General features: G+C 38.2%; 1 protein-coding gene across 4 annotated transcripts in view; it reads right to left on the bottom strand.

Moving 5' to 3' along the window:
- Positions 1-14,092, bottom strand: part of LOC306888395 (homeodomain-interacting protein kinase 3-like) — a 64,955-nt gene that overhangs the window by 11,700 nt on the left and 39,163 nt on the right. The window contains exons 4-8 of one of the 4 annotated variants that reach the window (XM_079446650.1): positions 5,399-5,518; positions 4,721-4,834; positions 3,315-3,499; positions 3,047-3,209; positions 1,957-2,007 (exon numbers count right to left, since the gene is read on the bottom strand). In XM_079446650.1, coding sequence (XP_079302776.1) covers positions 1,957-2,007; positions 3,047-3,209; positions 3,315-3,499; positions 4,721-4,834; positions 5,399-5,518 — 633 coding nt within the window. The remainder of the gene's footprint in view (positions 1-1,956; positions 2,008-3,046; positions 3,210-3,314; positions 3,500-4,720; positions 4,835-5,398; positions 5,519-14,092) is intronic. The other 3 variants (XM_079446651.1, XM_079446653.1, XM_079446652.1) reach the window with 3 other exon arrangements.

Genomic DNA, 14,092 nt, shown 5'->3' with positions numbered 1-14,092 from the left:
CCTTTACTTGATAGGCGTGGTGTATGCCGGAAAGTAGCAATCGACAATAAAGCGTGAAAATAAGCACAGCTCTGCCTCTTTTATGTCAGTTTTAATTAACAATAATTAGCCATTATAAAAGTATAAGTACAAAGTATAAGAGGCTTATATAAGAGGAAATAAAGACAAAAGTAAACAATTCACAGTCAAACATTTGCTACAAAAGTCAGACAAGAACACACATTGAGAAACGGTTATTGTCTATGTGAAAATATAAAAGTATAAAATACACAGTTATATATTTTTTTTTTGGTGTGTTTGCGCACTCTGATGTAATGAGCAGAACACAGCAGAGCAGAACGAGTGAAGGAGAAGCTTTATCCCCTTGTATCACGCACAAGTGACGATTCTAGTAAACCAATCAACTTCTGCAGTGAGTTTAGCTCCACCCTTTTGGTACCCTTTGCTGTGCTAGGTACCCCAACGAAAGGGTACCAAAAAAGTGGTACGGACAGTTCGCTATTTTGGTACCATTCACAACTTCTGACAACGGAAACGGACATAATTGCGTTCCTGAACCGTACCGCTGAGTGGAAACGAGCCATTACTAGACCGCGCAATATCTAGCTGGGATAAAATTTCACAAACTGACTAGGTGGCATCCTTCACTGAGCTCTTCAGAACTAACTTTTTTTTTTCACAAATGCTTGTTAATGCATGGTGTTTGATTTTATACACCTGTGGCAATGGGCAATTTTTTTTTTTTTTTAATATAGATACATTTCCATGCATTTCAATCAAAGTTAACACTCCCAAGCATCAAAGCCATAAAACAGGGTACAGAATAACACAATCAGTGTATTAACAGCATAACATGACCAGTGAAACTCCTTCAGTAGGTACACAGTCAGTGTTCCTTCTTTTCTGATTTGATTAATACAATTTACCAGTTTGCAAAATTGAATGTTGCAAAAGGAGTCAAGGAGGGACACATTATGTTGAAAAAAACCAAACTACCATGCTTAAAGGGTCATCAAAATTGTATTAAAACAATCTCTCCGCGTTATCTCAGGTCAGTTTGGTGTGGGTAGAAAGTTTTTCTGCCGTGTCTCTCCTTGGAAACCGAATGCTCTCTCCACGTTGCCATGATGTCAGCAATGTTGCCATGGCAACGGCAATAAAGGTTCAAATTTGTGAGATACAAGAAAGATCACAGTGCAGAAGTGATAAGAGTCATTTACATTGACAGCTAAAAGAAATACGGCAACACATCCTACAAATGGCATCAAACGCTCATTTCTGACAGTCTCTTTTTTTAGGAGGAAAGATTATATTGAGGCTTTTTTAAATGTTGTCAGAGGCAGAGTGTGCTGTGACAGTCGTGTTTTGGCAGCCTGTCATCACCTGCGCAGAATGGTGCATGTCATGCAGAATGAGTCAACGTGACTCTCCACACGTTAACAAAATAAAAGGCAAGAAGCAGAAGCTACCATAAAAGAACAAAGTGACAGGAGTGCAAGACAGAGCAAAAGGAATAGAAAAAAACTAAAGGAGAGATGATGTAATACTGTATCTGGTGGGCAAATGAAGCAGGAATTCTGTACGCCCTATAAAGATCAAATTTTCAACTATTTTTTTTTCCAGCTTCACACTTGATAATGGCACTGTTGAAGCCCACTGTGAAACTAGAAAGCCAACTAACTGTGAGAGAAGATAACTAATGCAGTACTTTATATAAACAGTAACAATATAATGATGTAATCAGTTACTTGCATCAAGAAAAGTGTAATAAGGTAACCCATTTATGCAATTGGCAGGCAGTTTTATCCAAAGAAAGCTGACATTATTGAAAATAATCCAGTGGCCAGTTGACACCATTATAAAATGGAAAAAGATGCAAGTTTGCATGCATCCAAAAACATCTGTTTATAATGTGACTGATGGTTTAATCAGACTGAAAAGCATTTATATAATCACCTCAATCGATCCTAATTCGATTTTGAACAGATTGAAAGGGGTGTTGTAGACCTGAAATAATCCAATGAGCAGGAAAAATTAAAACATGTAAACACTTATTTTCTAATTTACAAACATCTTGTGCATATGCACAATACATACACGTATTTATATTACATAAACATGCTTTTCTTATTTACGTTTCGCATCTTCTGAACTGGTCAGCTCTTCTGATACATGTCACTTTACTTTTTAGATGTCATCAAGGGAAAAATGTCAATTATATTCAATACTAACATTGACAATACTGTGCCGACTTTCTCCAGTTCTGAACAGCAAAAATGATGCATGTAAACAGTGTGTAACTACTACTGTGAGACACTTTTTTAATTTCTATTGATACTTATCATTAATTCCTTTGGCCACTATAATTGTGCGGTGAAAATCTGGTTGGTGTTTTAACGCCATGCTAACTTCCTTTGATATTTTCATGGCGAATAACAAGTTTAAATAGTACAAACGACCAATTTAAATTCCTCTATAAGGCTTTTAGAGTTTACTTTAGGTAAAAACTCTGTGTTTGTGGAGTATACTAATTTCCTACAGAAACTACTCAGATACTACTCTGGCATGAAGAACATGTTGGTGGATCTTCATTTGATAGTAAGAAGCAACCATCTAACCCAGGGATTATTAAAAATAAAGATGTGACTTTTACCCAATGTAGCGGTGAAAATCTGACATTGCGACAGCCTTACATTCAAGGTAGTCATTTATTTCTTTATCATATCAGTCAATGCATTTCTGGGAACCAAACCCATACTCTACTGTTTGAGCTACAGGAACATAAACTTTGAGGCCTTCAACACATGCGTCATGCACCGCTTTGACCTTTCCTTGAAAAGTATTGCAGATAGCATCACAAAAACAGTTTTTGCAAGGTTGCTGGGTAACAAGAAAACAGGAAGTGTATACAGTAAACAGTGAAAAACGAGAAAGCAAACAAAATTTGCCATGCCTCAGTCAAAAGACATTTCAAAAATCTTAAGTGTTCACAAGCGTTTTAGCAGCATTGAAATGCTTCTGAAAGTAATGTCAGTGTTTTCAGTACCTGAGTGTGAATGCCAGTCACCTTGCAGAAGGGCAGGGTAATGTTGGGCGCTGCACCAGTGCTCGGGACAGTCCTGACAAACGGAGCCTTGGTCCGACTGAGAGACTCATAACTGCCTGGTCGTGAGCAGCACACGTCCATAATGTGAAAACAAGATTTGACACTACAAAGACAGAATTCAGAACACAAAACCTCAGTCAAAGTGCTTTTCCTCAAAAGTCAGAAGCAATGAATCATAAACAAGGTTGTGGAATGAAAATCTGCTCACTGGTTGCTGTGGGGGAAGTCCAAAAGGTGCTGCATGGTAACAAAAGGATGGCTAAGGGCATCACTCGGGGCGATTCTTTCCTCTGCATCTATCAACAACATCTTCTTCAGCAAACCCACAAACTCTGCACGATCAACCTTCTCTGCCAACAAATCACAGCCTTCCAGATTCATCACTAGATTCACCTGAAAAAACAAACAAAGAGTTAGGTTAGTCATACTGAGGCCTACACATAGTATCTGCACACACAGAAAGCATAGCCAAATTTAAGTTAATGGGCATCATTTAGTAAGTGTTTTTTTTCTTCTTCTTTAAAGAAATTAATAGTTTTATTTAGCAAGGATTACACATTAAAATTGATCAAAAGGTGACAGAAAGATTTTATATTATTAAATTATGTATTTACTACTTCAAATAAAATGTTATTTTGTACTTTGTTCATCAAAGAATCCTAAAAAATGCATCACGTTTTGCTAATAAATGTTTCTTGAGTACCAAATCAGCATATTCAAATAAATTCTGAAGAATCATGTGGCCCTGAAGATTGGAAAAAATTGCCATAACAGGAATAAAATACATTTTAAAATACTAGGGAGTAGGGTTGCAAAGCGATTAATTGCATTCAAAATAAAAGTTTGTACACATACTGTGTGTGTGTACGGAGTATATTTGTATATAAATACACACATACAAGTATATTAAGTAATGTTTAAATATATACACGTGTGTGTATTTATATATACATAATAAATATACACAGTACACACACATATAATATGTAAACAAATATTTGTTTTGAATGCAATGGTTTTGTAGCCCTAGAAAATACAAACGTTATTTTAAATTGTAATAATATATTTCACAATATTACCGTTTTAACTATTTCTCAGGTCACAATTTTTAATCTCCAACCTCATTACCCCACCAAAAAAAGTGACTGATTTCAAATTGCCAAAGAAAAAAAAAAAAGTTGAAAAGTAAAAAGTTTTACTTTTAAATATGTAACCATTCCACAGATTTGCCCTCACATACACCTAAGAACATTTGGGGAAAAAAGTAAATAAATCCAGACTCAATGTGGTCCAACTGAATAAAATTGACACACATTTTCCTAGATGCGATTTCTTCATGTTACACTTTAACTTACACAGCACAAAATTAGTTTTCTATTTGCATTTGCAAAGTAACCGCAACTCCCCTTGCAGAGATTTTCCACAGGGAAGGAACAAGGTGTAATTCTTTTTTTTTTTCATTTATATATTTTTATTATTGTTTTGACATCTTTTAACACACAGAAAGACACATATTTGAGACATAGTATGCTTCAGAATATACGCAAGAGTACACATAGACTATGTCTGGTGTGACTGATTCTGAAGACTGTGGTAAAAGTAAGATTTTCTAACTTGTGTTCTTGATCCAAAGATACGCACATGCGCTATGTCATCCAAACAGCTGAAGATGTACTTTCTGGCTTCTTTTGATTTCAGCCCCGTCTCGGTCTCGTGCTCTTCTGTGGACTGAAACATATGCAAGATGTACAGCAAGAAATCAAACAGACCTCATTTACTTTGATACATGTCCCAGGTCTTGTAATGCATATTTTCTTATTGTACACAATACATTATTTGTTTTCACTGTCTTTCACTAAAATGTAACAATGGATGAATTTCATGAAGAAATGTCCAGCTTACATCCCACAACAAATATAGAAATAATAAAATTGTTTACGCATTACAGTATGTCATGGAAATAATTTTGAAATTCCTAAAATATTGTACAAATAATGGTTAAATTTATACTTTAATATAGACTGATATAATTAAGAAAAATATTTTGTATGCACTTCCTGATTATTTTCTTAATTTCCAAGATTGTTTCCACCTTTGAAACATTTTGTTTTTTTCTGATGATATAATCATGACTGCGTAGGTGGACAAAAAACATTATATTAGCCAATAATGTAATTAATGTTACCAACAATGCCTTCAACACATTTTTTATTAGTAAACATGATACAGGTGTCTTGGGTAAGTGATGTGCGGGTAAGTGATGTGCATGTGTGTCATAGCTCTTAATCTCACTTTAAGCCTCCAGGCTGCATATGGCGAGTCTGACTCCCGGCAAAAGAAGCGAGACGTCTTTGTCCCCACATTTAACAGATGCTCTCCTGGCAGACCCTGTGTCTGAGAAATGTAGCGGATCTGAGGAGAGACAGATGGGAAAGAGTGAAACAGAGCTTGGTGAACTCGATCATTGTTGATGTTTTAACACCGTCCAGCGTAAATGGATACGTCAACAAAAGACTGTCAGATGCCTAGAAACAGCATGTGCTCTCAATAACACGTTGGTTCTCAAGCAGCACGTGTTTTGAGCAACACGCAGAAACGGGCATTTATGGAGTCATGCTTGTGTGAAACCCACAGGAGGGTGCGTGTGGCCGTTTTGTGTGCGTTCTTACGTCAACGGCACTATGGTGTGAGAGAAAGATCTATTAGATGCTCAGTGTCACATGGGGACTTGCAGAGGTGCAAGACCTGCAGTGGCACATCTTAAAATCAGATCACATGACCCTTTGACCTCTCAACCCAGACTGGGGCAGAATATTTGTGATAGCCTGGCAAGAAAAAAAACCAACCAAAAAAAAATAAATAATGCATAAATCTCTGTTCTAAACTGACGTCATGCAGGAAAGCTTCAGAGAAGGATCCAGTGATCTAAAGAAATTCAACACAAAGTTGAGAACATTTGCACCACATCAGCTTGACATTTTTTATGTTTCAGATTTAAACTTCACACTTAAAGATGCTTATGTAATTTTTTGACTGTACTAAAGCATAAAAAACACTATAATATGTTTGCAGATATTTCGGAAACATGCTAAGTTCACATACATGTTTCTCTGAAAAACAATGCTATATCCAGTTATAAATCTGAAGAGGAGGCGGCAGGAGAAACAATTCTCTCCAATATTTTGGGTCCTAACATACACCCAGCGCAATACATCACCAGGCATGACGCAAGTGTTTTTTGTTAGATTCAGCCCGACGCAGTTATCATTTTCACGTCCTGCACCACGTTTAAATAGCAAATACATTTGCGCGCTCATGGGCGTGCTAGTCTGAAAATGAGGTGCGTTCAAGCGCATTTTTGGCGCGTTGCTATTTTGAAGGAACTGAAATAGACTGCACCATTGACCAACTAAAACCTGGTCTAAAGTCAATGGCACAGTATTTTTTTTGTTGTTTAAACGAGAGAACACTCTGCTTATTACACACACAGGGATGCGCAGCAGCACACAAACATGCCAAACATTTAAAATTAAACGATTACAATGTAAAAGATTATTGTGTAGGCTACATAAATATAAAAATGCCTACATGTCATAATGGAGAATCATTGCATGTATCAGAATTAGGCTACCTATTCCCTCTCGTACGAGCAGCTCCGTTTCCTCTCTGGAGATGCATTCAGTCTTTGCGCTTGCAAATTCCACCGTGTAAATAGCGAATCCACCATGGCGCGAGCGCAACTGGCTCTTAAAGGGAATGGGAGATGATTGGTTTATTGCATGTTATGCCCAAAACACACCTATTACTCATTAAGAGATAGGTTTTTTAGACCATGCGCCGGGCACGCCGACCATTTTTTCCCATCGTTAAACTAGCAAAAGTGGATTTGGATATGCCCTAAGTGCACCTGCGCCTTGCGCTTTAGACCATGCGCTTAGAATGTTAAAATAGGGCCCTTCGAGTTGTCAATAGTACATACTGCATCTTCAAAGGGGAAGTTTAGCCAAAAATTTAAATTGTGTCATCATTTGACCATACATGCTTGAAATGACATTGAAGTTTTTTTTTTATTAATATGTGTAGGCAACAAAAAGCTGAAAATCCCCTCGGCAACAGATTACGCAGTCGAAAAAGTGCAAATTAGGTTTGAGGTTGAAGATTTTTTAGTGAAAAACGACTTAAATTTCAGCCTGTTCCTCAAACAAAAGTTACTGTATCACTTCAGATATTAGTATGGACTAATTTAATTATACTTAGATCTTTCAAAGCTTGAGAACCTGTGGCCACTATACGCTTTTATTGTACAGAAAAGTACAGTGTAAACTTTCTGCTAAACTTATTTACGGTTCCATGAAACAAAGGAAGTCATATGCCTCAATGATTACTTTCTGTTGCACTGTACCCTTTAGCAAATTAACAGTAGCTACCATTAAATACACTTTTTGCACCCACACATAAAGAAGCACACACAGACACCATAACCCTGAGCTTTAAGACTAAATAAACAGGGTCTGTGTGGAAGGCAGATGAAGAACATTGTAAATTCCCCAGCTGCTGTTCAGACATGAACTCAAATATATTTAACCTCTGGGTGATGAAGTGAAGGGCTAGATACGGAAAGAAATTAAGACATTTGGAGAGGGAGTCAATGTAAGGTCAATATGAAAATGACTGGGGGAAATGGGTCTCAGATCAGCACAGAGGACAGGAAGTAAGTAGGCTTGTTGTATAACAACGCAGGATCTGATAGGAAAGATACATAATTAATGTCCCAAAGCTGACTCAGAGATACACGTATCTAATGACACATATTGCACTGCAGCGCATGATGATGAGTCAAATAATTCAAGTTGTTGTAAAATCTCTCAGTAGTTTGGGTTATAAGTTTCTAGCTTGAGCACAGCAGCTGATTTTAGTATCAGAATCAGAATCAGAATGAGCCTTATTGGCCAAGTATGTTTACACATACAAGGAAATTGTTGTAGTGACAGAAGCTCCACAGTGCAACAGAAAGACAGCAACAGGACAGGACACAGATAATAAAAGAATAACAACAATTAACCAAAAGGCAATGTACAAAGCAGCAAAAACACAATATATAATATAAACAACTATGTATGTACAGGTCAAGTATGTGCAAATTAGAAATGAGAAAATAAAAGATAAAATTAGTGAGTGTGGTGAATGGATAGTGTATTATAATTGTGTGTTCCACATTTATTGTTGAGTGTTCATGAAATGGATAGCCTGAGGGAAGAAACTGTTCCTGTGTCTGGTCGTCCTGGTGCACAGAGCTCTGTAGCATCGACCAGATGGTAACACTTCAAAGAGGGAGTGTGCTGGGTGTGAGGAGTCCATAGTGATTTTACCAGCCCTTTTGCTCACTTTGGATAAGTACAGTTCTTGGAGAGTGGGGAGGGTTGTACCAATGATTCGCTCAGTAGTCCGAGATCAGATTTGGTAGCTGAGCTGAACCAGACAGTTATTGAAGTGCAGAGGATGGATTCAATGATGGCAGAGTAGAACTGTTTCAGCAGCTCCTGTGGCAGGTTCCTCAGCTGAACTTCCTCAGCTGGCGAAGAAAGTACAACCTCTGCTGGGCCTTCCTGACAATGGAGTCTATTTGAAACTCACACTTCAGGTCCTGGGAGATGGTGGTGCCCAGGAATCTGAATGACTCCACTGCAGTCATAGTGCTGTTCATGATGGTGAGTGGGGGGAGAGCAGGGGGGTTTCTCCTGAAGTCCACGATCATCTCCACAGTTTTGAGCATGTTAAGCTCCAGGTTGTTAAGACTGCACCAGACAGCCAGCTCCTTAACCTCCTGTCTGTAAGCAGACTCGTCACCGTCTTGGATGAGACTGATCAGTGTGGTGTCGTCTGCAAACTTCAGGAGCTTGACAGAGGGGTCTTTAGATGTGCAGTCGTTGGTGTAGAGGGAGAAGAGCAGTGGGGAGAGAACGCAGCCCTGAGGAGCTCCAGTGCTGATGATTCGAGTGCTAGATGTGAATTTACCAAGCTTTACTAACTGCTGTCTGTCTGTCAGGAAGCTGTTGATCCACTGGCAGACTGAGGTGGGGACGGAGAGCTGGGTTAGTTTATTCTGAAGGGTTTCCGTGGTGATGGTGTTAAAAGCGAAGCTGAAGTCCACAAACAGGATCCTCACATAAGTCCCTGGTTTGTCCAGATGCTGCAGGGTGAAGTGCAGTCCCGTGTTGACCGCATCATCCACAGACCTGTTTGCTCTTTCAAAACGACAAAAGAACTTGTTCAAGTCGTCTGCCAGGTGTTGATTCTCCAGAGTACTGGGGGATGGTGACATCCTTCATTCCCATCCACACTGAAGCAGGATCACTGGAAGATAATTTTTTCCTGAGCTTGTCAGAATAATTCCTCTTCGCCACTCTGATGTCCTTTTCCAGTGTGTATTTGGCCTATTTGTACAAGACTTTATCCCCTTTTCTGTAAGCATCTACTTTGGCCTGACGGAGCTGTCTGAGTTTTGCAGTGAACCATGGTTTGTCATTGTTGTAGAATAGATGAGTCCTGGTAGGAATTCACATATCCTCACAGAAACTGATATAAGATGTTAGTCTCTGTGAGCTCGTCCAGATCGATGGCAGCTGCTTCAAAAACAGTCCAATCAGTGAGAGAGAAACAGGCTTGTAGATCCCACTCTGTTTCATTAGTCCATCTTTTAACAGATCTTAATACAGGTTTTGAAGACTTAAGTTTCTGCCTGTAGGACAGTGATCCAATATATTACTGTCTCTGGTGGGACATGTGATGTGCTGTCTGTATTTTGGCAGTTCGCGGGAGAGATTTGCTTTATTAAAGTCCCCGAGAATGATTAAAACAGAGTCTGGGTGTTGTTGTTCACTCTCTGTGATCAGATCAGCGAGTTTCTGTAAAGCTGTGCTCACGTGCGCTTGCGGTGGAATGTAGACACTCACGAGAATGAACGAGCAGAACTCACGCGGCGAATAGAACGGCTTGCAGTTAATGAAGAGCGTTTCTAGATCTGAGCAGCACATCTTTAACACAGTACATACATAAATCATAATAAAACATAATAAGTATACTGATCTACATGTCTTTTTCCTGGTAATAACTCATCCTGGGGGATCCCAAGGCATTCTTTGAAAGATATAATCCGTCTAGTGCGTCCTGGGTCTCTCCTAGGGTCTCTTCCCAAATGGACATGCATTGAACACCTCCACCAAAGGCATTAGTGAGGCATCCTAAACAGATGTCTGAATCAGCTCAACTGACTCCTTTGGATGCTAAAGGTTTGGACGATGCCAAAAAAAAAAATATATATATATTTTTTTTTTCAAAATATTCCATATAAAATCAATGTATTTTTTTGGATTTGACAATAATAATCATCATCATCGCACAGCCAACAATTACTGCTTTTCTCTGAATGAACACACAAGGAACACTTAAAAATCACAAGTACTTAAATGTACCATATACACCATAAATAAATAAACAAACAATAAGAACACATTACACATCCCAGAGAAAAAGTTAACAGGTCTATTAGAAACAACTATTAGAAACAAGTTACAAAAGCAAACTCAAAGTAAAATAAATAAGGAGTATTTAAGATTCAGCACTGTTTTTAGGCCAGTCAAATTTGTGACATTGACCAAGCTAATACTTTTGGACCAAAGGTCAGATTCTGCTTCCATTGCCAAAACTTCTATTGAAGAACAGGATGCTCTTTGGAACATTCTCCAACAATCAAATAATACTGGATAGCCTGGTCATCAGGTTTGATCACTTCTGTTTGTTTGTCTGTCTAGTCTTATATTTGTGGTAAAGCTGTATAGCGCAGAGGTAAAGGCAATAAAAGCTGTAAATTTTAACTTCCTAATTGTACTTCTCATGATAAATTTTCTATTGCTATAAAACTTATAAGAAAGAACCAATCCCTCAGGCAGATTAACAAATAAACATACACAACGATACTCTTTCATCGCCATTCAAATAACAAATTCATTAAAAACTGTTATCAGCCAACTGGCCAGTAAGTCAGTTTTCTTTTTACTCACATTTGGCACTTGTTGAGGGTTAATTCTGGACCCTGCGTGTGTTGTGTTCCAGCCTTTTAGAGTAATAACTTTATTTTCAAAAAGGGATGTGTCACTTTAGTACTGTAAGAATATGACTACATGTACAAACCTGCACCCAGGGCCACAGTTTGCAAACACACATTACTTCTACACTGAAGAGCCCTAATGTAACATTGTAACATTGCGGCAGTGTCAAACGCAGGTTTCACATGCTTGTGATAGGAGGCCCTGCGATTGGTACCGTAAGGGGGCGTTCATTTCTTCTATAAATATCTTTTGCTGTGTGAGATTAAATTGAACACCCCTGTGAAGGAGGCGCGTGGAGTTAGGTGACACCACAGATGTAAAGAAGTGAAGTGGTGACATCCTGTTAAACATACTTTGTGCGCTTGTATTGCTAGCCTGTGGCAGTAACGTACCTCAGAACTCAAGGGGGCGATAGAATCAGTGTCAAGTCAGGTATCTAGCTATCAACTTTTTTACTTATGTCTCTTCAAACTCTTGCTCAGTCACGACAGTAGTTGACCTGAGAGAGAAAACTACCTATAGAAGAGGACTATTTATGCCAATGCCTGCTATAGCGCCCCCTGCAGCAAGGCTGAGAATGCAGAGTCCTTTCGTTCCATTATGAAATCGCCTTGCAACATATTTGGAACATGTCTGATTTACATGCAACATACAACAACTGCACTGATATTCTGGCCAATATTTGTTTTCATGTTATAACCAAAACACTCTCTTGATGATTCGTAAGTATCTTACGGTTTGACAAATTTGTTGCAATTACATATGATTTGGTCTGATCTGACGAATACATTTTTGTAAGCTCTGCTGCCCCCAAATGTTAGATTTTGGGGTAGGGTTGGGAGTGGACCTTCATGGTGACAAATTTTATATTTTCGGTCATTAAAAAAATGAAAAGAAAAGAAATAATGCTTATGACCTCTCACAAGGCTGGGTTGCTAACAAACTGATAGATAAAAGTCAAATATTAAAATTCTATATTTTTTTCTATTTTGCCAAAACAAATTAGAATTACAACATAAATAATAAAAAAAAAAAAAAAAATAAAAAAAAAAAACAACAAATCGCTTTAACGGCCAAAAGTTAATTCAGGAATCATAAAGTTGTAACAGTAGGGATGGGCGATTTTTCTGATTTTATCGATTAATTAGAATGTAATGTTTTGCCACGATTTAAATTTTATTTTTTGGGGAAATCAAGGAATCGCGATTTTGAATATAAATATTACCAAACATTAGAATTATAAACTTTGACAATATGCCAATGATAACAGTAAAGAGAAAAGAACGCTCTAACCGCATGTAGGTGCGCATGCTTAACGCTCACATGTGACGAGCTCATATCGCTAGGCGCCGACGTGTGCAGTGAAACAGGAAAACAATTGCAAGAAGATGGGAGCTGAACTTATTTTAACTTGAGCGGCACATTGGAGCTTACAGCTCATGAAAGTCAAAAATCCAGTATCTCAAAATATTAGAATATTTCCTAAGATCAATCAAAAAAAGAATTTGCAAAACAGAAAAGTTCAAGTTCTTTAAAGTAGGTTTATTTATGCATTCAATACTTGGTCGGGGCTCCTTTAGCACAAATGACTGCATCAGTGAGGTGTGGCATGAAAGCGATCAGCCTGTGGCACTGCTGAGGCACTATTGAGCCTTCAGCTCGTCTGTATTGTTGGATCGACTGTTTCTCATCTTTCTCTTGAAAATATCCCATAGATTCCATATGGGGTTCAGGTCAGGCATGCTGGCTGGCCAATCAAGCACAGTAATATCATGGTCAGCAAAACACTTGAAAGTGGTTTTGGCACTGTGGGCAGGTGCTAAAGTCCTACTGGAAAAGGAAATCAGCATCTCCGTAAAGCTTGTCAGCAGATGGAAGCATAAAGTGCTCCAAAACCTCCTTGTAGAAACCTCCACGGCTGCATTGACTTTGGATTTGATAAAACACAACGGATCAACACAGCATACGTCACGGCACCCCAAATCATCACTGACTTCGGAAACTTCACACTGGACTTCAAGCAACTTGGAATCTGTGCCTCTCTATGGTTTTTCTCATTGTGATGGATGATTAAGGATATTTGGGCTTTGTTTTCCCTCCTATTTATATTTCTGTGAAACAGGAAGCCATGCATGGCTGGATAATTTCACGTTCACGTTCAAAATTGTAAATATGAATGGGAATATACTTCAGAGATATTTTACTCATAAGAATTTCTAGGGGTACCAATAATTGTGTATTTTAGACAAACATACATTTCATAATGAGATTTTCCCCCATTTTCAATTGTTTTAGTTCAATAAAAGGTTAGATTTTTGTGTTTTGTTTTAAATAAAAGATCAAAAGGATTAATAATGCAGGTTTATTTTCAGAGCTTTCTTTGATCATTTTTACCAAGGGTGCCAATAATTCTGACCACGACTATATTAATAGATTCAATTTCAGGTCTGTTCCTCGCACATAGTTGTGTGTCACATCAAACTATTTGAAATATACCTTATGAATGGTGCTTTTATGGTGTTTTTGTTCTGTTCAGAACAAATGGAGTACTTCATTCCATTCAGAAAACTCAAAAAAAAACAGAAAAACACGTGCTCCATCGTCTAGTTGGAAGATCAGGAAAAAAGTCATCCAAATGGAGCTAGAGAAAGTGGAATCTCACATCAGGAATGGGTATTTTTAGCAGATGGGTAAATTCTTACTTTTCTTCTCACAGGTGTTGAGTTAAAGCTGCAGTACGTAACTTTTACCTCTGTCGCCCCCTCTATGTGTGAAAACCTGGAATTGCAGTTTCTTGCGGAATTATCTTTCGTGCACGGGGTTGTGATCCGGTGTTCCGGCACGGCTCCAGCGCAGATAAATTAATGTTTTGAGGTGA

The sequence above is a fragment of the Barbus barbus genome (assembly GCF_936440315.1).
Source record: "Barbus barbus genome assembly, chromosome: 22".
Classification (NCBI taxonomy): Eukaryota; Metazoa; Chordata; class Actinopteri; order Cypriniformes; family Cyprinidae; genus Barbus; species Barbus barbus.
This window is presented reverse-complemented; position numbering and strand designations above follow the sequence as displayed.